General features: G+C 48.3%; 2 protein-coding genes across 4 annotated transcripts in view; one reads left to right on the top strand and one right to left on the bottom strand.

Annotated features, from left to right (window-relative positions):
- Positions 1-24,954, top strand: part of GPSM1 (G protein signaling modulator 1) — a 258,983-nt gene that overhangs the window by 13,553 nt on the left and 220,476 nt on the right. The gene's annotated exons all lie outside the window — the stretch shown is intronic.
- The window catches only part of CCDC187 (coiled-coil domain containing 187), a 76,188-nt gene that overhangs the window by 50,727 nt on the left and 507 nt on the right, over positions 1-24,954 (bottom strand). Inside the window, exons 2-8 of the mRNA XM_069943959.1 lie at positions 20,843-20,904; positions 17,673-17,716; positions 16,876-16,975; positions 15,931-16,027; positions 7,480-8,069; positions 2,798-2,893; positions 1,772-1,873 (exon numbers count right to left, since the gene is read on the bottom strand). Coding sequence (XP_069800060.1) covers positions 1,772-1,873; positions 2,798-2,893; positions 7,480-8,069; positions 15,931-16,027; positions 16,876-16,975; positions 17,673-17,716; positions 20,843-20,900 — 1,087 coding nt within the window. The 5' untranslated portion in view covers positions 20,901-20,904. The remainder of the gene's footprint in view (positions 1-1,771; positions 1,874-2,797; positions 2,894-7,479; positions 8,070-15,930; positions 16,028-16,875; positions 16,976-17,672; positions 17,717-20,842; positions 20,905-24,954) is intronic.

Here is a 24,954-nt window from a genome sequence, read left to right as displayed (position 1 = left end):
GGCTCTGTCCCGGCATCACCACTGACAGAAACTAATGACCAAAAAGGAGTCCTTGACACTCACGGTTGCAATGACAAATGCTTTCTCAGACCGTGATCTTAGGGGCCAGTCTCAGCGGGGCACAAAACCATTTTTCAAATCCATTAAATCCTTAAATTTAATATTTCATGCATTTTAAACACTGACACACTGCGTCATTATGCTGATTCTGTCCTGGCCCTTACAGTCTGAACTGTCCCCTAATATACAGAGTTTGCTGTGGCTGACCTTTAAAAATACTCTACTTAAAGGGGCTTTCTATACTGGTTATTGTTATTACTACATTGCCCTCTGACTCCAAGAAAACTTGGAGATGTAAAGTTATCTTAACCTGAGCTATGAGCACATGAGGACTAAGCACTGTATAATGGGGCTTAAAGTGGTACTCCAGCAAAAAAAAATTCTTTAAAATCAAGTGGTGTCAGAAAGTTATATAGATCTGTAAATTACTTCTATTTAAAAAAAAAATCTCTAATTTATCAGTACTTATCACCCGCTGTATGTCCTGCAGGAAGTAGTGTACTCTCTTTCCAGTCTAAAACAGTGCTCTCTGCTGCCACCTCTGTCCATGTCAGGAACTGTCCAGAGCAGTAGAGGTTTTCTGCAGGGATTTGCTACTGATCTGGACAGTTCCTGACATGGACAGAAGTGACAGCAGAGAGCACTGTGTCAGACTTTAAAGAATACACCACTTCCTGCATAGCATACAGCAGCTGATAAGTATGAGAAGACTTGAGATTTTTAAATAGAAGTAAATTACAAATCTATATAACTTTCTGAAACTAAACGACTGAATGCTGAATGCCGTACATCAAGCAGGGTCTAGGATGGGAGGGGGGGCGAGGAGGTGTTACGTACCTCAGCACTTTGGAAGCTTGGGAAAGTGTTTTGACACTATGTAGAAAATAAAATAAATTTTCTACATTCTGGAAGCCCGGATGATATGAACGGTACCAGGTGTTCACTTGAGCTAACAGCTATCTAATAGTGAATCCCAGGTTGCATAAAACAATGATGGGCTCTGTTATCTCAGGCTTTCTGCCACAGCTTGTACTGAATTCTTAGTGATGCATCCATAGACAGGCAGGCAATGAGCGTTGTTGTGACTTAGGGTCCTATTACACTTAACGATTTTTAACGATTAACGACTAACGATAGCAAACGAGATTGTTTATCGTTAACATGAAATCGTTCACCATATTACACAGAACTATAATCGTTAGTTATGATCGTTACTATGATCGTTATTGCGATCGTTACTATGATTGTTTATTCCTTCTGATCCCAGAAAAACAATGAACAATGTACAATTACACTAAACGATTAGTGAAAAAAAGCGGAACTTGAGCGAACGAATTACAGCGAACGATAAGCAAACGATTAGTGAACGATTAACGATAATTTTAGGTTCAGATCTAAATGAACGATCGACATACGAACAATTTTTCGATCGTTGCCTGCAATTACACAGAACGATTATCGTTTAAATTCAAATGATTTAACGATTTTTTGCACGATAATCGTCCCGTGTAATAGGGCCCTTAGTTCATAGACAGTGCACTGTACCGCTGACTATAAATCCCTGGCACCCAACCTGATGACTGCAGTTTTTACCATTTACTGTTCAAAGCCAGCTCTGCAAGTACGACACCAGTGTGATGCGAGGCCGACATGTCATTATACTTGGGTATTTTTGTGCATTTTATTTCTACTTCTTTGCACATCTACTCACCGGAGTGTTTCCCTTTCCTCTCTGGAGACGGGGATTTAAAGGACTCCTTTCTGGTAACAGGACTTTTGCTTTTCAGAGTTCTCTCTCGGGAAATCCTTAAAGCTGTAAAAAAGTTCCATTAAACTTTTTGTTGAAATAATCTAGAGTCTAATGACAATTCCCTTATACTGGGATTACACTGCAAGAGTGATTCTAAGAACTGTGATCCAGACCTGGTGGTGGTCTTAGCACCCAGACCCCCACCAATACACACTTCTGACATGTCACTATAATATGTCGGACATTTGTTTATTTGATAGGTACACTTTCAGCTCCATATACTGCTCAAAATCCTAGACAGATTGAGGGGCCTCCCTACACACCAGACATATGTGAGCCAAGCCCCCGTTTTTGGCAGGAATGGCCGACCGTATAATTTGTTCGGGGAAGAGATGGATTGGGCATTTCTAAACAGCCTGATCCTTTGTTCTCATAATTTGCCACTGTATGAGTCTGACAGCAGCTTGCCCATCTTCATCTCTATTGAAATATATGCATGGCTGGCTCAGCAGGGTGTTCATATGTATGCGTGGATCAGGAGAAATATTAAGAAAAGCATGGTCCCCTCTGTTTGCTTAAAGTCAGTATTGTAGATGCAACCATTATTATCTATGTCAATGATTTCTCTGGCATTTCTGCCAGTATGAGGCCTACAGTTGTGTCCCTGTGGTCGCCATATGCTTTAGAATAGATCAGTATTACAAAACCTTCCATGATTTCTTTCTGTTCAATTATAGACAAGTAAACTTCTGTGTGTCACAGTATGGCTCCATGGATTTCTGTAGGCACCGTATTATGGATCTGTATCTATAATACAGTCCCTTGTATGACACCTTAGGACAGGGGTAGGGAACTTTGGCTCTTCGACTGTTGCAAAACTACAACTCCCATCATGCCTGGACAGCCAAAGCTTGGAGAGCCAAGGTTCCCTACCCCTGCCTTAGGACAACTGTCATGAACAAGAATGTGTCAAGATCGGCCACTAACCTGTATCTCCTTTATGGTTGTGGGATTTCTTCTTCATATCTTCTTGTATGACATCTTCTCCACTACATACTCGAAAAGATTTCCCGGCTATGCATTCTGCAAAAGAAAAGAACTTCATATGGTAGAACTTCTTCTATAGTAAGTGGATGGAAAAAGTGTGATTTATCTCTATATATAGTATATACACAAAAAGTATAAAACCACTATAGCAAAAAACAAATAGTCAATAAAACTAAATAGTAAAAAAATAGTAAATAAAATCATCTGTTTTTAACTATCTATCTATATACATAACCATATAGTTCTTGTGCAGTCCATGTTTTGACAGGTCAGAGCAGGCAGGTACTTCTAATATGCATATATACATTGATTGGACATACCATGTCATGGCTGTTCTCTGCAGAACATGCATCTAGCTGGAATATCCACCCAGTATTAGACCATTGTACTACTATGGTGACTGCACTGACTGTCTGTCTAGTAATGCCTCTAAGGTTAAGAATTACATCATCTGTACTACTATCTGCCATGGTAAGCTTCTCCTTAGGACAGGTGAGGGTGACACTATTGTACAGAGTCAGCAAAATAATCTACCCCACCTTAGAGGAATCTGGACGGCGTTCTGCTACTTGGAATGAGAAGAAAATCTAACAATGGGCACACAGCATTTTTTATTTCACATATGTTAGTATAAAAGTCACCATTAGATGGCGCTGTCGCTATGCTATGTTTTAATTGCTACAACATGGCGAACAATGGCATCCTTCAGATCTGACTCTGATGCAGGTCTGCCACCGTAGACCCAGTCCCTTAAAAAAAAAGCAGTGACTAGAAGACGCAGGGGGTGTGATGAGGTTAGTGAGTAGGCTATGCTGTTGGGAAATAATGTTTGATCACTTGTACATCTATAAAAGCTACACCGCCACCTATTGGCACTTTTTTATACAATTTTTTTTTTTATTGAAAGGGAACCAATCATCTCCCTGATGGAGTGTGACCTGGCTGCAGTACCTTGCAGCTGACGGTCGCAGCACTCCGATGCTGTGCCCAGCACTCTCCGTCGGGGTAGCAATTTAAAAAATCTATGTTTAATGCTTGGTCCTGGCTCCTGGTAACTAGGCATGATGGCATGTAAACACGCTGCCGTCTCACTCTTCCCAGCCACTCTTCACAGTGGCTGTGGGCTTTGCATTAAGTTTCCAGCACTCAGGCTGTCAATCAAGTGTGAGCGGCTGGGAGGGTGGAGGCAGTGTGACTACATGTCACTGCAGCTCCTCCCTCATACCGGCTTACCAGGAATCAGGACTGAGCATTAAACATGGATTTCTTCAAACTGCTGCCCGCTAGCTGTGCTCGGCAGCCATAAGATACTGGGGTCAGGTCACACTCCCTCAGGGAGGGGATTGGTTCCATTTAAGAAGTGGCAAGCGCATCATATGACATGCCCATTGTCCGATTTTCATCTAATTCGGGGCAGCAGAACGTCCTCTGAGTTAGGGAATAATTACCTGGAGGACTGTAAAGGACCCTGCAGGAGCTGCTGCCCTCTATGTAAATAGTCATTGCTAGCGTTGAGCGGACCTGTTAAATTGTTCAGCAACATTCTCCGAACCCGAACAGAGTTTGATTCCACACAGCTGCAAAAGTCAAATACAGTCCTGGAAAACATGGATACAGCCATAGGCCATATCCTTGTTTTCCTGGCAGCCATAGGGCTGCATCTAACTTCTCCTTCCACCGGAAATTAAATGCAGAGTGTTCGGGTTTAGAGAACGTTGCCCCATGGTTTAACAGGTTTGCGCAATCACTATTTACATTTACAACCCATGACCCTCTTCATCTCCTTATCCCTCCCCACCAGCCCCTACTGTCCTCATTTATAGTACACTAGAAAATGTACCCGGTGCTGCCCGGGTATAAAGTGTCAGTGTGTTAATTAGATTTGTTCTAAGGTGCCCAGGAGGCCAAGCTAAAGGTATTGTTTCATCTGAGTTAATCAGTAGAATTAGTGTATACCTGTAGTGCATAGTTGTAGGGGTTCTGTATACCCACAATGTATAGTTTTTAGGGGTCTCGCATATCTGTACTGCATAGTTGGGGGGCTGTATACCTATAGTGTATAGTTGAGGGAGGTCCTGTATACCTGCAGTGTACAGTTGGTGAAGGTCCTGTATACCTGTACTGTATAGTTCGGGGGTCCTGTATACCTGTAGTATATAGTTGGTGCTGTATACCTGTAATGTATAGTTGGTGGAGGTCTTGTATACCTGTAGTTTATAGTTTGAGGGTCCTGGATACCTGTAGTGTATAATTGGTGGAGGTCTTGTATACCTGTAGTATATAGTTCGGGGTCCTGTATACCTGTAGTAAATAGTTTGAGGGTCCTGTATAACTATAGAATAGAGTTGGTGGAGGTCCTGTATACCTGTAGTGTATAGTTTGGGGTCCTATATCCCTGTAGTATATAGCTGGTGGAGTTCCTGTATACCTGTAGTATATTTGGGGTCCTGTATACTTGTAGTATAGAGTTGGTGAAGGTGCTGTATACCTGTATTATAGAGTTGGTGTAGGTCCTGTATACCTGTAGTGTATGGTTTTGAGATCCTGTATACCTGTAGTGTATAGTTTGGGGTCCTATATACCTGAAGTATATAGTTGGTGGAGTTCCTGTATACCTGAAGTATATAGTTGGTGGAGGTCCTGTATACCTGTAGTATATAGTTTTGGGGTCCTGTATACCTGTAGTGTAAAGTTTGGGGTCCTGTATACCTGTAGTATATAGTTTTGTGGAGGTCCCGTGCACTTGTAGTGTATAGTTTTGGGGTCCTGTATACCTGTAGTGTCCTGTATACCTGCAGGGTTGTATTTACCCGTATGGCAGTGTTATTCAGTCACAGTGTGTCGGTATTGGTCATGTCTGGTATGGGGGTGTTATCCAGTCACAGTATGGCGGTATTGGTCAGGTCTGGTGTGGCGGTGTTATCCAGTCACGGTATGGTGGTATTGGTCAGGTCTGGTATAGCGGTGTTATCCAATCACAGTATGGCGGTATTGGTCAGGTCTGGTATGACAGTGTTATCCAGCACAGTATAGCGGTATTGGTCAGGTCTGGTGTGGCGGTGTTATCCATTCACAGTATGGCGGTATTGGTCAGGTCTTATATGACAGTGTTATCCAGTCACAGTATGGCGGTATTGGTCAGGTCTGGTATGACAGTGTTATCCAGTCACAGTATGGCGGTATTGGTCAGGTCTGGTGTGGCAGTGTTATCCAGTCACAGTATGGCGGTATTGGTCAGGTCTGGTGTTGCGGTGTTACCCAGTCACAGTATGGCGGTATTGGTCAGGTCTGGTATGGAGGTGTTATCCAGTCACAGTATGGCGGTATTGGTCAGGTCTGGTATGGAGGTGTTATCCAGTCACAGTATGGCGGTATTGGTCAGGTCTGGCAGTGTTATCCAGTCACAGTATGGCGGTATTGGTCAGGTCTGGTATGACAGTGTTATCCAGCACAGTATAGCGGTATTAGTCAGGTCTGGTGTAGCAGTGTTACCCAGTCACAGTTTGGTATACCTGTTGTGCCCTGTATATACATGTACTGTATGGATGGAGTAGGGGGTCCTGTATATACATGTACTGTATAGATGGAGTAGGGGGTCCTGTATACATGTACTGTAGAGATGGAGTAGGGGGTCCTGTATATACATTACTGTATAGATGAAGTAGGGGGTCCTGTATATACATGTACTGTATAGATGGAGTAGGGGGCCCTGTATATACATGTACTGTATAGATGGAGTAGGGGGTCCTGTATATACACGTACTGTATAGATGGAGTAGGGGGCCCTGTATATACATGTACTGTATAGATGGAGTAGGGGGTCCTGTATACATGTACTGTATAGATGGAGTAGGGGGTCCTGTATACATGTACTGTATAGTTGGAGTAGGGGGCCTACCAGTTATTACTGTGGATGTTGTGAGGCAGCTTCCCTAGCAACCATTGCTCCCTGTGAAAATGAAAGCAGTAATCCTATTGGTTGCTAAGGCTCCAACTGCCGTGTCTGCTGCAGCTAATTATATCACCTGTGTTTGCAGTGAGGAGATTTTCCCATTCATCTCTATGAGGCGCCTCTCTTTCCCCTCCCCCTCCCCTCCTGTACATCTGGCGGGGACGGGACCTTCGCAATAACCTTCCCGGGCACCCAATGTATCTGTGTGCCAAATTTGGGGTCAAACGGTTCAGGCGTTTGGAAGTCTATAGAGGACAGACAGACAGACAGAAGGACAGACAGACAGACAGACTTAGATTTTTATGATATAGATATTCCCCATATCTGACCCCATTATGTAGCATAATCAGCCTTGCAAAATTATTAAAGCCACAAAGGGGTTAAAAGGAAAAGTTTGAGGTGATTTCTTGAGAAACAAAATAAATACAAACACGCTTCTCATTTCACTTGTGCCAGCGTGCTGTGACAAATAGACTTATGTCTAATGTAACTTCCCTCAGAACAAGTCTATGAAATATGGGACCTTGAAAATATTTCTACATCTCAATGAGTCCCCGGACCATAGATCTGTAGTTCTTGACAATTAAAAAGGATGAAGTGGTTCCAAAAGAAAATGAAATTGCCGGACTGCGAGATCACTCACTTGTGAAGGAGTGTGAGGACATCTTACCTCTGTCACGCCGGGCCGGCACACCAAAGGTCACCTTGCAAACTTTCCTTTTCATCACGGCTTTGCGAAGGGGTTCTGGGTTCTGATGAGGTTTTGTCAGGCTCCTCTTAAGGAGATCATGGCGCCTTTTCTGTTCCTGGATCCTTTCTTTAAGTTTTTCGAGTTTTCTTTCAGGTGATTGGCACCTCAGATGTTCCAACTTCTGCACACGGAGATTATCCTTCAGAGGGGTGATGGGGTCCGGTGATAAACAAGGCCTAATATCAGGTTTTATATGTGTGCCAGATGGAAAGGTCACGGCTGGATAGGGATTGACTATGTCCTCCATCTCTTCTTCTAGGGTGTATGTTCGGAGACTCAGATCAGACAGAGTTAGCGCGTGGTCTACATGTTCTTCTGAGGAACCGCTTAAAGCCATGCCCGGCCCATTACTGAGAGTTTCCTGGTCTGACTTTGCTAATATATTGTCATGAGTGGATCCCATGTGGTATTGATGAAATCCAACCATGGATGGTATATCTTCCAGCAGCAATGGAGTAGGCCTGGTTCTACTCGAGAGATCCCAAAGTTTGGGTGAAGAATTGACTTCACTATATAGAAAAAGTGAAAACAAATGAACAATAGGACATAAAAATCACCAAAATGCTCAGACCAGAACAAGGTCCAGATCAAACAGAAACCATGGACTGACTTTATCTGAACACAATAAACAGCATAAAAAAGGAAAAATTGGCCGCACATCTATGACTCTGTTCACACTGCAGGTTGCATGCTGCTTGTGGCTGAAGTACAGACAAAAAAACAGAAGGTGCAGCAGCAACCCACAGGTGCAAGGGCTTACCGTGTCTCGAGGAGGCCTTAACGTGGCGACATGGTACACTCTGATCAAATAGTTTGCTAAGATCCTCACTTTTTAATATCTACAGAGCAGGTGTTTACCGTGTGTACGCTGGGAGGAGTATATACGGTTAAGCCCTTGCACCTGTGGGTTGCTGCTGCACCTTCTGTTTTTTTGACAATAAACAGCATAACATGAACTATAATGAGGTCCATGGGGCATGCTATATTTATACAATTATGGCCCTCATTTTTCCTCAAAAATACGACTGTATTTTGCCCATGTTTTATGTTGTATGAACATAACCTTAAAGTGACAGGCCAAAGTACAAGCCTGGAGAACACAGAAATGGCTGCACATCTAACCCATGGTTGATACTAAAGCATGTTCAGCTACATTTAAAAACCAACATCAGAAGTTATAATTTGATCAAACCATATTGCCTCATGTACCATGTGCAGATCTTCTGATACACATGAGTCCCTACTCTAGCCATGGTGCAGCGTTAGCCGAATCACTGGAGCTACGTCATAGAGGGGCGGGAGTTTCCCCCCCAAAAAAAGACCACAGTACCGCCTTTCCAGCGCCGCTGCTGCTCTATACATGGGCAAACTGAAAGTTTTGATCGGCCAGGGTGTGGGTGCTTAGACCCCCACCAATTGTTAAAAGGAACCAGGAAAGAGTGCAGCTAAACACTTCTCTCCACTCTCTGCAATGAGATGGTTTCTACAGAGAGGCGGAGAGCAGTAAACTGGAGACAGAAGCATTCAGCCGCATCCTTCTTCTGGCTTGTTCTAACAATCAGTGGGGGTCCAAACGCCCAGCTCCCAACCCATCAAAACTTGTCTTTTGTTTAGAAATGACAGGCCCACTTTATGGCTATGTTCACACGCTGTACAAACAACGGCCGTTTCCTGTGAACGGCCCTTGTTTAACACTACCTACAGCCGGAATGAATCATCATAATCATTAATTCCGAGCATAGGTAGTGTTAAACAATGACCGTTCACGGGGGGATCGGTCGTTTTTTTGGACAGCGTGTGAACATAGCCTTAAAGGAGACATCCAGTGAAATTTTTATTAAAGTATTGTATTGCTCCCCAAAAGTTATACAAATCCCCAATATACACTTATTACGGGAAATGCTTAAAAAGTGCTTTTTTTCCCCTGCACTTACTACTGCATCAAGGCTTCCCTTCCTGGATAAAATGGTGATGTCACTTCCTGGATACCAGTGATGTCACTTCCTGGATAACATGGTGATGTCATGACCAGACTCCCAGAGCTGTGCGGGCTGTGGCTGCTGAGGAGGATGATGGCAGAGGGATGCTCAGTGTCCCTCCAGTGCCCTGTGTCCCTCAGTGTCCCCCTGCCATCATTAATCAACGCTAATCGTTCAGTGTAATTCCACATTGTTCCTTCTTTTGCTGGGATCAGATGGAGTAAATCAGGGGTGGGGAACCTTTTCCATGTCGAGGGCCGGTCGGGCATTAATAAAATCATTCAAGGGCCGCATACCGTGCGCGGCAGTTAGTAGCGGGGGTTTGCAGCACCCAGGACAAGGCATAGTATTGTTCCCCTAGTGCCCCTGCTATTGTAGTTAACCCCCAGTGATGCCCCTTGTAGTCTAGTTAACCCCCAAGTCATGTCCCTGGTAGCCTAGTTAACCCCATCAGGCATGTCCCTGGTTGCCTAGTTATTCCCCCCCCATCAGTCATGTCTCTGGTAGCCTAGTTGTCCCCCCCCCCCATCAGTCATGTCCCTGGTAGCCTAGTTGTCCCCCCCCCCATCAGTCATGTCCCTGGTAGCCTAGTTGTCCCCCCCATCAGTCTTGTCCCTGGTAGCCTAGTTGTCTCCCCCATCAGTCATGTCCCTGGTAGCCTAGTTGTCCCCCCATCAGTCATGTCCCTGGTAGCCTAGTTGTCCCCCCCCATCAGTCATGTCCCTTGTAGCCTAGTTGTCCCCCCCCCCATCAGTCATGTCCCTGGTAGCCTAGTTATTCCCCCCCCCATCAGTCATGTCCCTGGTAGCCTAGTTGTCCCCCCCCCCATCAGTCATGTCCCTGGTAGCATAGTTGTCCCCCCCCCCATCAGTCATGTCCCTGGTAGCCTAGTTGTCCCCCCCCCATCAGTCATGTCCCTGGTAGCCTAGTTGTCCCCCCCCCCATCAGTCATGTCCCTGGTAGCCTAGTTGTCCCCCCCATCAGTCATGTCCCTGGTAGCCTAGTTGTCTCCCCCATCAGTCATGTCCCTGGTAGCCTAGTTGTCCCCCCATCAGTCATGTCCCTGGTAGCCTAGTTTTCCCCCCCCCATCAGTCATGTCCCTGGTCGCCTAGTTGTCCCCCCCCCCATCAGTCATGTCCCTGGTAGCCTAGTTGCCCCCCCCCCCCCCATCAGTCATGTCTCTGGTAGCCTAGTTGTCCCCCCCATCAGTCATGTCCCTGGTAGCCTAGTTGTCCCCCCATCAGTCATGTCCCTGGTAGCCTAGTTGTCCCCCCCCCCCCATCAGTCATGTCCCTGGGATCCTAGTTAACCCCCAAATAAAAAAATAAACATCCCTCTCACCTTACCTCCGCTCCCACGCTGTCCAGGTCCTCTTCTCTCCCAGGTCCTCTGTGCCGGTCTTCTCCTGCAGGCGGCGCGCGATGAAATGACGTCATCGCGCGCGGCCCGCAAGAGACTAAAGACACGCGCCGCTCTGCTGGGGAAGAAGCCGGTACAGACAGCATCCTCCGGTGTCCGCCAGCTGTCACAGACACCGGAGGATGCGGTGTATGCCGGCTTCTTCCCCAGCAGAGCGGCGAGCATCACAGGGGAGCTGCGGGCCGCGGGCCGCATCGGGAGGTCTCAGGGGCCGGATGCGGCCCGCGGGCCGGAGGTTCCCCACCCCTGGAGTAAATGATCGTAGTAACGGTTGTTACTAACAACTATCGTTCTGTTTAATATGGTGAACGTGCAAAAGAAGGGTCCATGGAGCCTCACTTACGAGTCTCAAAACACGGGAATAGCCAGTTATCCCTCCAGGGGAGGGAAGCCTATTGCCACCTAGGGGTGCCTCCCAGTGGGGAGATCACCAAAACACCCTGATACGTAGCCCCTTAAGTCCCACTCGGTTGCGAGTATTGGAAAATAAATAGGGAAATACCAGGGTGGCCCCTTTTACTTCAAAGTCTAACTCTGTGGCGAGTATTGCGACATGACAAGGGTTTACCATGGCAGGCATTAGGGCTGGGCGATATTGGCCTAAATCAATATCGCGGTTTATCGCACATGTAGCCGCGGTAACGATAATTGAACGATAATTATGACACACCCCTTTTTTGCAAACCACACCCACTTGCTGTGCCAAACTGGCGATATTTTGATTCAAAAAAGTAAAATAGAACTCACTGAGCAGCAACCCATGGTTAGTCTATTATCATTATTATTATTTGTCATTATTAGGGGGTCTCAGCAGAGACCTGGACATGTGTATATACAGGTATACAGCCTCTACAGGGTATACACAGGTCACAGAGGGATAGGTGTGTATGACTATATGGGGGGGGATGGATTGGGGTGTATTACTATACAGGAGGTTGGGATCGGGTTACAGGACTATACAGGCAGCGCATAGGGATAGGGGGCGGATAGGGGTGTATGACTAAACAGGGGGGGCGGATAGGGGTGTATGACTATACAGGGGGGGCGGATAGGGGTGTGTGACTATACAGGGAGGGCGAATAGGGGTGTGTGACTATACAGGGAGCGTGGATAGGGGTGTGTGACTATACGGGGGGGCGGACAGAGGTGTATGACTAATAGAGATGTATGACTATACAGGGGGGGGGCAGATAGGGGCATATGACTATACATAGGGGGGCGGATAGGGGCGTATGACTATACGGGGGGAGGACAGGGGTGTATGATTATAAGAGGGGGGGCGGACTGGGGCAGCTGGGGGGGGACTGGAGCAGACACCAGGGGGACTGGGGCAGCAGGGGGGGGGGGAAACACAGGGGGACTGGGGCAGCTGGGGGTGACTGAAGGGGGTCTGGGGCAGGCAGGGGGTGACTGGGGCAGCTGGGGGGGACACTGGGGCAGCTGGGGGGGACACGGGGGACTGGGGCAGACACAGGGGGACTGGGGAAGCTGGGGGACACACAGGGAGACTGGGGCAGCTGGGGGGGACACAGGGGGACTGGGGCAGACACCAGGGGACTGGGGAAGCTGGGGGGGGGGACACAGGGGGAATGGGGCGACTGGGGCAGACACAGGGGGACTGGGGGAGACACAGGGGGACTGGAGCAGACACCAGGGGGACTGGGGCAGCTGGGGGGGGGGGGGGACACAGGGGGACTGGGGCAGCTGGGGGGGGGGACACAGGGGGACTGGAGCAAACACCAGTGGACTGGGGCAGCGGGGGGGGGGGGGCACAGGGGGACTGGGGGAGACACAGGGGGACTGGGGAATCTGGGGGGGACTGGAGCAGACACCAGGGGGACTGGGGCAGCGGGGGGGGGGGGGGGACAAAGGGGGACTGGGGCAGCTGGGGGGGACTGAGGGGGGTCTGGGGCAGCTGGGGGGGGACTGAGGGGGGTCTGGGGCAGGCAGGGGGTGACTGGGTCAGACTGGGGGTGACACAGGGGGACTGGGGCAGCTGGGGGGACACGGGGGGGACTGGGGCAGCTGGGGGGGACATGGGGGGACAGGGGCAGACACGGGGGGACAGGGGCAGACACAGGGGGGACTGGTGCAGACACAGGGGGGACACGGGGGGACACAGGGGGGACACAGGGGGAATGGGGCAGCTGGGGAGGACACAGGGGGACTGGGGCAGACACCAGGGGACTGGGGCAGCTGGGGGGGGACACAGGGGGGCTGGGGCACGGGGGACTGGAGCAGACACCAGGGGACTGGGGAAGCTGGGGGGGACACAGGGGGATTGGGGCAGCTGGGGGGGACACAGGGGGATTGGGGCAGCTGGGGGGGACACAGGGGGACTGGAGCAGCTGGGGGGGACGCAGGGGGACTGGAGCAGCTGGGGGGGACGCAGGGGGACTGGAGCAGCTGGGGGGGACACAGGGGGACTGGAGCATCTGGGGGGGACACAGGGGGACTGGAGCAGCTGGGGGGGACACAGGGGGACTGGAGCAGCTGGGGGGGGACACAGGGGGACTGGAGCATCTGGGGGGGACACAGGGGGACTGGAGCAGCTGGGGGGGACACAGGGGGACTGGAGCAGACACCAGGGGACTGGGGCTGCTGGGGGGGACACAGAGGGACTGGAGCAGCTGGGGGGGACGCAGGGGGACTGGAGCAGCTGGGGGGGACACAGGGGGACTGGAGCAGACACCAGGGGACTGGGGCTGCTGGGGGGGGGGGGGACACAGAGGGACTGGAGCAGCTGGGGGGGGACACAGGGGGACTGGAGCAGCTGGGGGGGACACAGGGGGACTGGAGCAGCTGGGGGGACACAGGGGGACTGGAGCAGCTGGGGGGGGGACACAGGGGGACTGGAGCAGCTGGGGGGGACACAGGGGGACTGGAGCAGCTGGGGGGGGGACACAGGGGGACTGGGGCAGCTGGGAGGGACTGGAGCAGCTGGGGGGGACACAGGGGGACTGGGGCAGCTGGGGGGGGGACACAAGGGGACTGGAGCAGCTGGGGGGGGGACACAGGGGGACTGGAGCATCTGGGGGGGGACACAGGGGGGCTGGAGCATCTGGGGGGGACACAGGGGGACTGGAGCATCTGGGGGGGACACAGGGGGACTGGAGCAGCTGGGGGGGGACACAGGGGGACTGGAGCAGCTGGGGGGGACACAGGGGGACTGGAGCAGCTGGGGGGGGACACAGGGGGACTGGAGCAGACACCAGGGGACTGGGGCTGCTGGGGGGGGACACAGAGGGACTGGAGCAGCTGGGGGGACACAGGGGGACTGGAGCAGCTGGGGGGACACAGGGGGACTGGAGCAGCTGGGGGGGGGACACAGAGGGACTGGAGCAGCTGGGGGAGACACAGGGGGAATGGGGCAGCTGGGGAGGACACAGGGGGACTGGGGCAGACACCAGGGGACTGGGGAAGCTGGGGGGGGAATGGGGCGACTGGGGGGGGGACACAGGGGGACTTTGCCCTCCTCTTATTCAGGCACACAGGTTCCCCTCCCGGCCACACATGCAGGTCCCGGTCTCTGCAGGAGGCTGCAGAGACTGTAATGGTGATAGCGTCGCTGCCATTACTGGAGCTGTAGAACGGGATCGGAGGATGCAGATCCCGCTGTTCAGCTCCAGGACCCGCAGGACCATCACCATTACAGTCTCTGCAGCCTGCTGCAGAGACCGGGACCTGCATGTGTGGCCGGGGCGGCGGGACGTGATATGTAGAGCTGGTCAGCCGCGGCTGTTAGGCGGAATGCCCGACCGACCTGCACCTCACTTCCCGACACAAGTCCCGTCCGAGCGTGGCGGGGAGGGCAATGCTGTGTGTGCAGGGACGCCGGACGGGACCGGACTTGACGGGTGGGCGCATGGACGGACAGGTGCGGCGGGACGGGGCCTGGACGGGTGGGGAGGGAAGGGGTGAGGGCGCTCGGACGGGCGGGGGGCGCTTGGCTGCGGGGGGCGGGGCGGGCGACATTGTCACCTGGACCCTGCTGCTCCTCCACCTCCCGCTCTGATACCGGCGTCCCTGCACAAGTTATTGTGCTGTGTGTGCAGTGACGCCGGCATGTCCGAGCTGGAGGAGCAGCAGAAAAATTACAAAAATACCGCAGATACCGTCCTGGCTAAGTTGAGGTCGGTTAACCGACGCCAGTGACGGTATCGGTATTTTTGCGGTATACCGCCCAGCCCTAGCAGGCATCCATCCACAGACGATCGTTTCGGGGTAGTTGCCCCTCGTCAGTGTGGAGTAGGATTCTGGCTAACAGGGGCAATGAAAAATAGACCAACAAAACACAGCAATCGCTGAACTCAGGGAGACCAGAGACAAAAAAATCAAGTGGAGTACTCACTGAAGAGTCTCCACTGATGCATTGCCCCCTATAAATTTAAATATGCAAAAGAGGGGTCTAAGGAGTCTCAGTTACGAGTCTCAAAACACGGTAATAGCCAGATATCCCTCCAGGGGAGGGAAGCCTATTTCCAAGGGGTGCCTCCTAGTTGGGAGATCACCAAACGATTGGTGAACGATTTAAGGTTAACGATAAATTATCTAATTTGCAATCATTTATCGTAAAAAATCGCTTTGTCTAACAGGACGCTAAGTTGCTAAGTTTCTAATGACTGGCTGACCATCTATTAAGTATATGGGCCACCCAACTATCCCTTGGTAGAAGTTGTCAGGGATAGAAGGGCAGATGAATATCTTCGAGGGAGACAAGCCATTGCCAGAGGTGTCTGGAGAGGACACATGTACACTTGACCGCATGCATGTTTATAGAGGTGTAACCGTCAACAAGGCTAGGCCCACAGCTATGTAATGTGAATGGACAGCTCTAGACAACTCCGTGACTACTTCAATCATTAGATGTCACAAATTAGATGTGCAAGTTATAGGTTCCATGTACAATGCAATCAGATCTACTTCTAATAATGGATTCCACCATATTGAGTGGGTGGTGCCTGCTCTCACCTGTGTAAGGTGAAGGTCTCGTCAGGTTTCCTCTCCTGGGTCTGATGTCTCTTTAGATGTGCAGAATCACTGACGGGTGAAGAGCAGGAATCTGGAGCTAGACAATAAAGACGTGTGAGGCTGATGCATGTCTGGCGGCCCCTCTCAGCCCCTCATGTTTCATCCTGTGCCCGTCTCTCGGAGCAGGTCTCGGCTTGCCCGCTTACACAATGTGGCAGCAAATGTACTTCTGCATTATCTAAAACTAAACAATTCTTGGCCCATCGCCTGAGTAACTAACATTCCCCTTCACACTTGGATAACTCAGCGGCTGCGGTACCTGTAATTCCCAATATCTGCCGTCCCGAGGTTCAACTATGAGGCTGCTTTCATACAAATGTAATTTAGATGCATTTTGTGTCCATATTACTGCCGCATGTCCCGGCCTGACTACAGTTCTGATGGAAGAGGGTCCAAATGCAGTTAGTTATGTCGTATGGGGATGGGGCATAACTTAATTCATTGGGCAACACCTTAAAGGGGAACTCCATAGAAAACAATGTATTTTAAATCAACTGGTGCCAAAAAGTTATACAGATCTGTAAATTACTTTTATAAAAAAAAAATCTCAAGTCATCCAATACTTATCAGCTGCTGTATGTCCTACAGGAAGTGGTGTATTCTTTCCAGTCTGACATAGTGATCTCTGCTGCCACCTCTGTCCATGTCAGGAACTGTCCAGAGTAGTAGCAAATCCCCACAGAAAACCTCTCCTGCTCTGGACAGTTCCTGACATGAACAGAGGCGGCAGCAGAGAACACTGGGTCAGACTACACCACCTCCTGCAGGACATACAGCAGCTGATAAGTACTGGAAGACTTGAGATTTTTCAATAGACGTAAATTACAATTCTGTATAACTTTCTGCTACCAGTGCCCCTTCAAAGATTTAAGCACAGAGACTTACCAGACGATGAATTCCTCTCCAGCTGTAACCTCCGGCGTACCTTCTGCGCCTGTTTACGGCGCTGATTCTGAATATCAACCTTATTTTCTATTCTCTGTAACTAAAGACAATGCAGCATGTATGATCATTGGGTTGTTTAGCAGGAAGAATGTATCGGCTATCTATCGGGGGAGATGATGGCGGCCATGGCTCCTGCTATGGGACAGAGATTCTGCATGTTTCCTGGTGGAACATCCAGAGTTCATTAGGCACATTGGGGGATATTTACTAACAAATCTAAAAACACGATTTTGTCAAAAATGTTTTGGCATAATTTCCAGTCTAATGTTTAGTCAAATTTATGTAAATTGTCTAATAGCATAGTAAATGTGTCTTAAAAATAATGGTCTTTTAATTAGTCTAATAAATTCACCCGTATCGGAGCAGACGTAGCGATGCGCCAATATATGCGAGTTTTTTAAAAAAAATGCTCAGTTAATAAATTTAGCTAAAAAAGAATTCTGGCGCACTTTCGATCTAATTAACAAAAAAATCTAATTCAAAAAGTCGCATCTAATTTGGATAGTCTTGTCTAAAACAGCTTCATAAATTCATATTAGATTTATTTTGAGCACAAACTAGATATATTAGACTAAAAAAAGGCGCAATTAGTTTGATAAATGTTCCCCCTTGTTTCTTGCTTTTTAGAGAATTTTTATGTCCTTTTTTTGTTTTTAGGGGTTGACATGTCATAACAACTGGGTCCGCTATGCCCAGACCTTACGTGAACTCCATGACATTACATGTATCTCACTTACCACATGTTTGGCTTCTAGCAGACTGTCCCAGGCACGAGATACATCTACAGGAGAAAAATAACCAATTCACAACATAACATTCAGAGAAAGCAGCTCCACAATACAACAGTATGCAAGAAAAATCACTGACCCCAACCTACAACCTATACAATTTTTTATTTTATGTTTGCAGCCTAAGGGCCCTATTACACGGGACGATTATCGTGCAAAAAATCGTTAAATTTAAACGATAATCGTTTTGTGTAATTGCAGGCAACGATCGAAAAATCGTTCGAATGTCGTTAATCGTTTGCTAAACGTTCGCTGTAATTCCACATTCGTTCGCTCAATTTCCGCATTTGTTCACTAATCGTTCAGTGTAATTGCTCATTGTTCATTGTTTTGCTGGGATCAGAAGGAATAAACGATCATAGTAACGATCGCAATAACGATCTTAACTAACGACCATTGTTCTGTGTAATATGGTGAACGATTTCTGGTTCACGATAAACAATCTCGTTTGCAATCATTTATTGATAGTCGTTAATCGGTAAAAATCGTTCCGTGTAATAGGATCCTAAGGCCATGTTTACATGGCGTATAACACAGGCCTTTCTGTGACCTGGCCGGGTCACAGAACAGCCGCTGTTACTGAAGATCCTCCCGGCCGGTACTGCTCTTCATTTCTAGTGAATTGTGATGCGGGTGCAACCGTGTCCCAATGTACAGCTGCACACAATGGAGCGTGCGGCCGGAGCCGTACTCTCCATTGTGTGAACTGACATTCAATGGATAGCAGCCGAAGAAAACTGGCATGTCAGTTTTTCGTGCGGCCGGATGGAATCCTGTCCGAAGCATATACTATGGGGGACATTTATGAAGCCCACCATTTTTTACGCCGGGCTTACAAATGTCCCCGCAGCTCCGGAGCTCAGGGGATTTCTGTAGAGGCGCATTGTCTCTACATAAATCCCGATCCCACAGAGCCTGTCCATGCAAAAAAAACCATTTGCAAATATTTTATGCAGATCTGCCCCATCTGCGTCTAAAAAAGGCATTTACGTCTTTTCATACATGTCCCCCCATGTGTATATTCTCCGGCCGGGATTCCATTCATGCCCATACAACGTATGTTAAGCATAAATCACGGCCGTTGTTGCAAACTGCAACAACGGCCGTGATTTATGCTAAACATACGTTGTGTGAACATAGCCTAATACTACCCTCACAAATCAAACATCACAATGGTGACCTGTGCCTTTATTTACCTGACTGGTATCTTAAACCAGCAGCCTGTAACTGCCCACAGTGTGAACTACAGCTTGTATTCAACTTAGAAACCAATGAGTTGTGTTTTGCATGTGTGTTACATGGGGATGCTAACTAGGAACCTGTGCAGTACTTGTATGAGGAACTCCAGCCACTGACTGACTACTGTGGGATCAAGGCTAGGGTGCATGGGGCATGTTGCCAAAGATCAAAAAACATGGCATTTCTTCCAGAAACAGCACCACTCTTGCCCTCAGTTTGTGAGTGGCATTGCAGCTAAGTTCCAATGAAGTGATTGGAGCTACGTTAACACATGGCAATGGAGCTTAAAGGGGTATTCCGCTCAAATTAAAGTTTTATTATGTTGCTGCCCTTGGGGAGAACATAACAAACAGGCTGTTCTTACCTTTCCATGCTCCCCCAGTGTCCTCCTATGGCATCTTTCGGTCCCGGTTGAACAATCACACCCCCACTTCTGAGAAGAACTTGTCACTGGCTGCGGCGCTGTCCTGTCACTGTCAGTGATTAGCTTGGAGTCCTGCTCGGAGGTGGAGGTGGGATCACTCAGCCGGGACCTGAAGATGACATAGGGGGGCATCAGGGGAGGACAAAACAGTGCTGTTTGCTATGTTCTCTGCCAGGACAGCAACGTATTAAAAGTTTACTTTGAGTGGAATACCTGTTAGGGCGTGTACATACACAGTCAGAATGACAGCCCTTTATATTGGACGGCCGTCATTTAACGGCAAATAATGTCTGTTATTTTAAAACAACATCTGTATTTGTTCAATAACGGACGTTATTTTACAGTAACAGATTTTATTTGCCATTAAATGACGTCCGTCTAAGAAAAATTTTATCATTTTGAGGCTATGTTCACACAACGTATATTTTCATAAAACTGCGGCCGTTGTAAAATGGCCGTGATTTATACAGAAATATACGTGCCATTGCTGCCTATGGAATCCTTGCCGGAGTGTATACACATGGTATACGCTCTGGCCGGGATCCCTAGCGGCGCTGCAAACAACTGTCAGTTTTCTGCGGCCGCTATTCATCCTCAAAAAACCATGTCACTGCACGCTATGGAGCAAGCGGCTCCGGCCGCTCGCTCCATAGTGTGTTGTGGGAAGTTGTGATGCGGGCGTGCATGGATGCGTCCGCATCAGAACCATGCGGCCCTAAAGATCATCCGGCTGGTACTGCAGTACCGGCCGGTCTCTTACAAATTGTGCACATAGCCTGACGGTGCATGAGCACGGCCTTAACTCAAATAACTATGAGATCTGATTATAATAACTTAATAAGTGATAATAATTTTCAGGTGGACATAAGCTAAATATAAGCTGAAGTCAATGAGGTGTTAAAGGTGTTAAAATAAATCTTTCAAATCATTTGGTGTCAGAAAGTGGTAGAGATTTGTAATTTACTTCTATTAAAAAGTCTTCAGGTACTTACCAGCTGCTGTATGTCCTGCAGGAAGTGGTGTATTATTTACAGTCTGACACAGTGCTCTCTGCTGCCACTTCTGTCCATGTCAGGAACTGTCCCGAGCAGTGGCAAATCCCTATAGAAAACCTCTCCTGCTCTTCAGACTGGAAAGAAAACACCACTTCCTGCAGGACATACAGCAGCTGATAAGTACTGGGAGAATGGAGATTTTTTAATAGAAGTTGATTACAAATTTCTGGCACTTTCTGCCACCAGCTGATTTGAAAGAAAAAAAAATTGCTTAACTACCCCTTTAACCTTCTGTCTCCTATACGTGTCACTAGAAACTTCATTTTTGCCTGTGGTCGTGTATACAAAGCGAGAAAGTGTCAGTCATTATTGTACATCAGCATTGTCCACTTTGTGGCTCTCTAACTGTTGTAAAACTACAACTCCCATCAAGCCTTCGTGGAGCATTGCTGTGCACTCACCTAGCACATGGCTGCAGGGCTCCAGGGCAGACCCGCCGCGCTCCTCCTTTGAAGACATGATCCTAGAGAAGAGAGAGACGTTAGAGACTATTGTGAGGTCTAATCTCCTTCTGCTCGGAGGTGTGCGCGCGTGTGTTTGTGCGAGGATTGTCACCAGGGTTACAGACGGATGGCAAGGCACCAACTTTCTCACTGATACAAACTTTTCTGAAGTGTTAAGTGAAATCTAATGACGCAGACTGACAACATGCCCCACACTCCAGGAGCTACAAAGTCATCCATACAATCTATTGTTCCCTGTTATCAGCCACATCCGGCTGCAGACCAGCCATAGGCAAGCTTGTCAGTAAGGGCCCTATTCCACCGGACGATTATCGTTCAGATTATCGTTAAATTGTTCGAATCTAAACGATAATCGTTCGGTTGAACTGCAGTTAACAATTAACGACCGTATGAGAAATCGTTGATCGCTTTATAAGACCTGGACCTATTTTTATCGTTGCTCGTTCGCACAACGTTTGAAAATCGTTCGCATTGAATAAGCCGTTCTTCGGTCGATCGCAGTAGATAGCGAAGAAAAAACTATCGCAATTACGATCATAAGTAACGATTATCGTTCCATGGAAATGAGTGGACATTTTCAGGTCTTTCGCAATAGCGGTCGTTTGAGATCGTTAATCTTTAACGATTATGCGAACGATAATCGTCTGGTGGAATAGGGCCCTAAGTGGCCTGCCATCTGTGTTGAAACTACAACTCCCAGCATGTAGTGTCAGTAAGTGGCCTGCCATCTGTGCTGAAACTACAACTCCCAGCATGTAGTGTCAGTAAATGGTCTGCAGGCTGTAGTGAAACTACAACTCCCAGCATGTAGTGTCAGTAATTGATCTGCAGGCTGTAGTGAAACTACAACTCCCAGCATGCAGTGTCAGTAAGTGGTCTGCCACCTGTGCTGAAACTACAAATCCCAGTGGTCTACAGCCTGTGCTGAAACTACAACTCCCATCATGCAGTGTCAGTAAGTGGTCTGCAGGCTGTAGTGAAACTACAACTCCCAGCATGTAGTGTCAGTAAGTGGTCTGCCATCTGTGCTGAAACTACAACTCCCAGCATGCAGTCAGTAAGTGGTCTGCCATCTGTGCTGAAACTACTACTCCCAGCATGCAGTGTCAGTAAATGGCCTGCCATCTGTGCTAAAACTGCAACTCCCAGCATGCAGTTTCAGTAAGTGGTCTGCCATCTGTGCTGAAACTACTACTCCCAGCATGCAGTGTCAGTAAATGGCCTGCCATCTGTGCTAAAACTGCAACTCCCAGCATGCAGTGTCAGTAAGTGGTCTGCCATCTGTGCTGAAACTGCAACTCCCAGCATGCAGTGTCAGTAAGTGGTCTTCCATCTGAGCTGAAACTACTACTCCCAGCATGCAGTGTCAGTAAGTGGTCTGCCACCTGCGCTAAAACTACAACTCCCAGCATGCACTGAAAGTAAGTGGCTTGCAGTGTGTGCTGAAACTACAACTCCCAGCATGCCTTGTCAGTAAGTGTTCTGCCATGTGTGCTGAAACTACAACTCTCAGCATGCAGTGTCAGTAAGTGGCCTGCAACCTGTAGTGAGACTACAACTCCCAGCATGCAGTGTCAGTAAGTGGTCTGCCACCTGTGCTGAAACTACAAATCCCAGTGGTCTACAGCCTGTGCTGAAACTACAACTCCCATCATGCAGTGTCAGTAAGTGGTCTGCAGGCTGTAGTGAAACTACAACTCCCAGCATGTAGTGTCAGTAAGTGGTCTGCCTTCTGTGCTGAAACTACTACTCCCAGCATGCAGTGTCAGTAAGTGGTCTGCAATGTATGCTGAAACTACAACTCCCAGCATGCATGCTGAAACTACAACTCCCAGCATGCAGTGTCAGTAAGTGGTCTGCCATGTATGCTTAAACTACAACTCCCAGCATGCAGTCAGTAAGTGGCCTGCCATCTGTGCTAAAACTGCAACTCCCAGCATGTAGTGTCAGTAAGTGGTCTGCCATCTGTGCTGAAACTACAACTCCCAGCATGCAGTGTCAGTAAGTGGTCTGCCATCTGTGCTGAAACTACAACTCCCAGCATGCAGTGTCAGTAAGTGGTCTTCCATCTGTGCTGAAACTACAACTCCCAGCATGCAGTGTCAGTAAGTGGTCTGCCATCTGTGCTAAAACTACAACTCCCAGCATGCAGTGTCAGTAAGTGGCCTGCCATCTGTGCTAAAACTGCAACTCCCAGCATGTAGTGTCAGTAAGTGGTCTGCCATCTGTGCTGAAACTACAATTCCCAGCATGCAGTGTCAGTAAGTGGTCTGCCATCTGTGCTAAAACTACAACTCCCAGCATGCAGTGTCAGTAAGTGGTCTGCCATCTGTGCTGAAATTACTACTCCCAGCATGCAGTGTCAGTAAATGCTCTGCCATCTGTGCTGAAACTATAACTCCCAGCATGCAGTGTCAGTAAGTTGTCTGCCATCTGTGCTACAACTACTACTCCCAGCATGCAGTGTCAGTAAGTGGCCTGCATCCTGTAGTGAAACTACAACTCCCAGCATGCAGTGTCAGTAAGTTGTCTGCCATCTGTGCTACAACTACTACTCCCAGCATGCAGTGTCAGTAAGTGGTCTGCCACCTGCGCTAAAACTACAACTCCCAGCATGCACTGAAAGTAAGTGGCTTGTAGTGTGTGCTGAAACTACAACTCCCAGCATGCCTTGTCAGTAAGTGTTCTGCCATGTGTGCTGAAACTACAACTCTCAGCATGCAGTGTCAGTAAGTGGCCTGCAACCTGTAGTGAGACTACAACTCCCAGCATGCAGTGTCAGTAAGTGGTCTGCCATCTGTGCTGAAACTACTACTCCCATCATGCAGTGTCTGTGTTGAAACTACAACTCCCAGCATGCAGTGTCAGTAAGTGGCCTGCAACCTGTAGTGAGACTACAACTCCCAGCATGCAGTGTCAGTAAATGGTCTGCCATCTGTGCTGAAACTACAACTCCCAGCATGCAGTGTCAGTAAGCGGTCAGCCATCAATGCTGAAACTACAACTCCCAGTATGCAGTGTCAGTAAGTGGTGTGCCACCTGCGCTGAAACTACAACAGTATACAGGGGCTGCTATGTACAGTATACAGGTATGTGCAGTATATAGATGCTACTATATACAATATACAGGTATATATAGTATATAGAGGCTGCTATACACAGTATACAGGTACAGTGGTACTTTGGTTTAAGAGTAACTTGGTTTAAGAGCTCACATTTTTTCAAAATTGTGACTTGGTTTAAGAGCATTGCTTTGGTTTAAGAGCTCCCTGTACTAGGTGGGAGCATGAGTGGGGGAGGGTCATGGTCTGCATAATGTGGTCTACAGCCCTGTACTCTGACCCAGGAAGTCTCCCTCACCTTCCAAATCATAGCAGATCCACTTCAGGCTGGGGCTTACATCAGAGGACAGGACTGTGTACTGTGGGGGTAATCTCTCCATAGCTGTAACCCCTCTCTCCCCGGACAGAGAGTGCTGCATGTATGTGCCCACATATGTCCTGCTCATTTCTTCATGCTCCCTGCAGTCTCTGTCAGTCCTTGTGTTTCCCATCCTCTCATTACTGTACAGTAACTTATAATATCACAGATTCTGCTGTTTCTGATTGTTTGTTTCATCTGTTTTACATGTTATTCAGAATAATAAATCATTATTTTTGGGGTGTGGAACCAATTGCCTGCATTTCTATGATTTCTTATGGGAAAATCTGCTTTGGTTTGAGAGTGGATTTGGATTACAAGCACGGTCCCGGAACGAATTATGCTCATAATCCAAGGCACCACTGTATATACATTATAAAGGGCCTGCTCTGTACAGTATACAGCGGCTACTATATACAGTATACACAGGACCTATCACAGCAGTATACAGAGGTATATACAGTATGCACAGGACTCACCTATCACAGCAGTATACAGAGGTATATACAGTATACACAGGACTCACCTGCCACAGCAGTATACAGAGCTATATACAGTATACACAGGACTCACCTATCACAGCAGTATACAGAGGTATATACAGTATACACAGGGCTCACCTGGCACAG

This window comes from Dendropsophus ebraccatus, chromosome 10, assembly GCF_027789765.1.
Source record: "Dendropsophus ebraccatus isolate aDenEbr1 chromosome 10, aDenEbr1.pat, whole genome shotgun sequence".
NCBI classification, from domain to species: Eukaryota; Metazoa; Chordata; class Amphibia; order Anura; family Hylidae; genus Dendropsophus; species Dendropsophus ebraccatus.
Note: the sequence above shows the minus strand (reverse complement) of the source record. Positions and strands in the feature narration are given on the sequence as shown.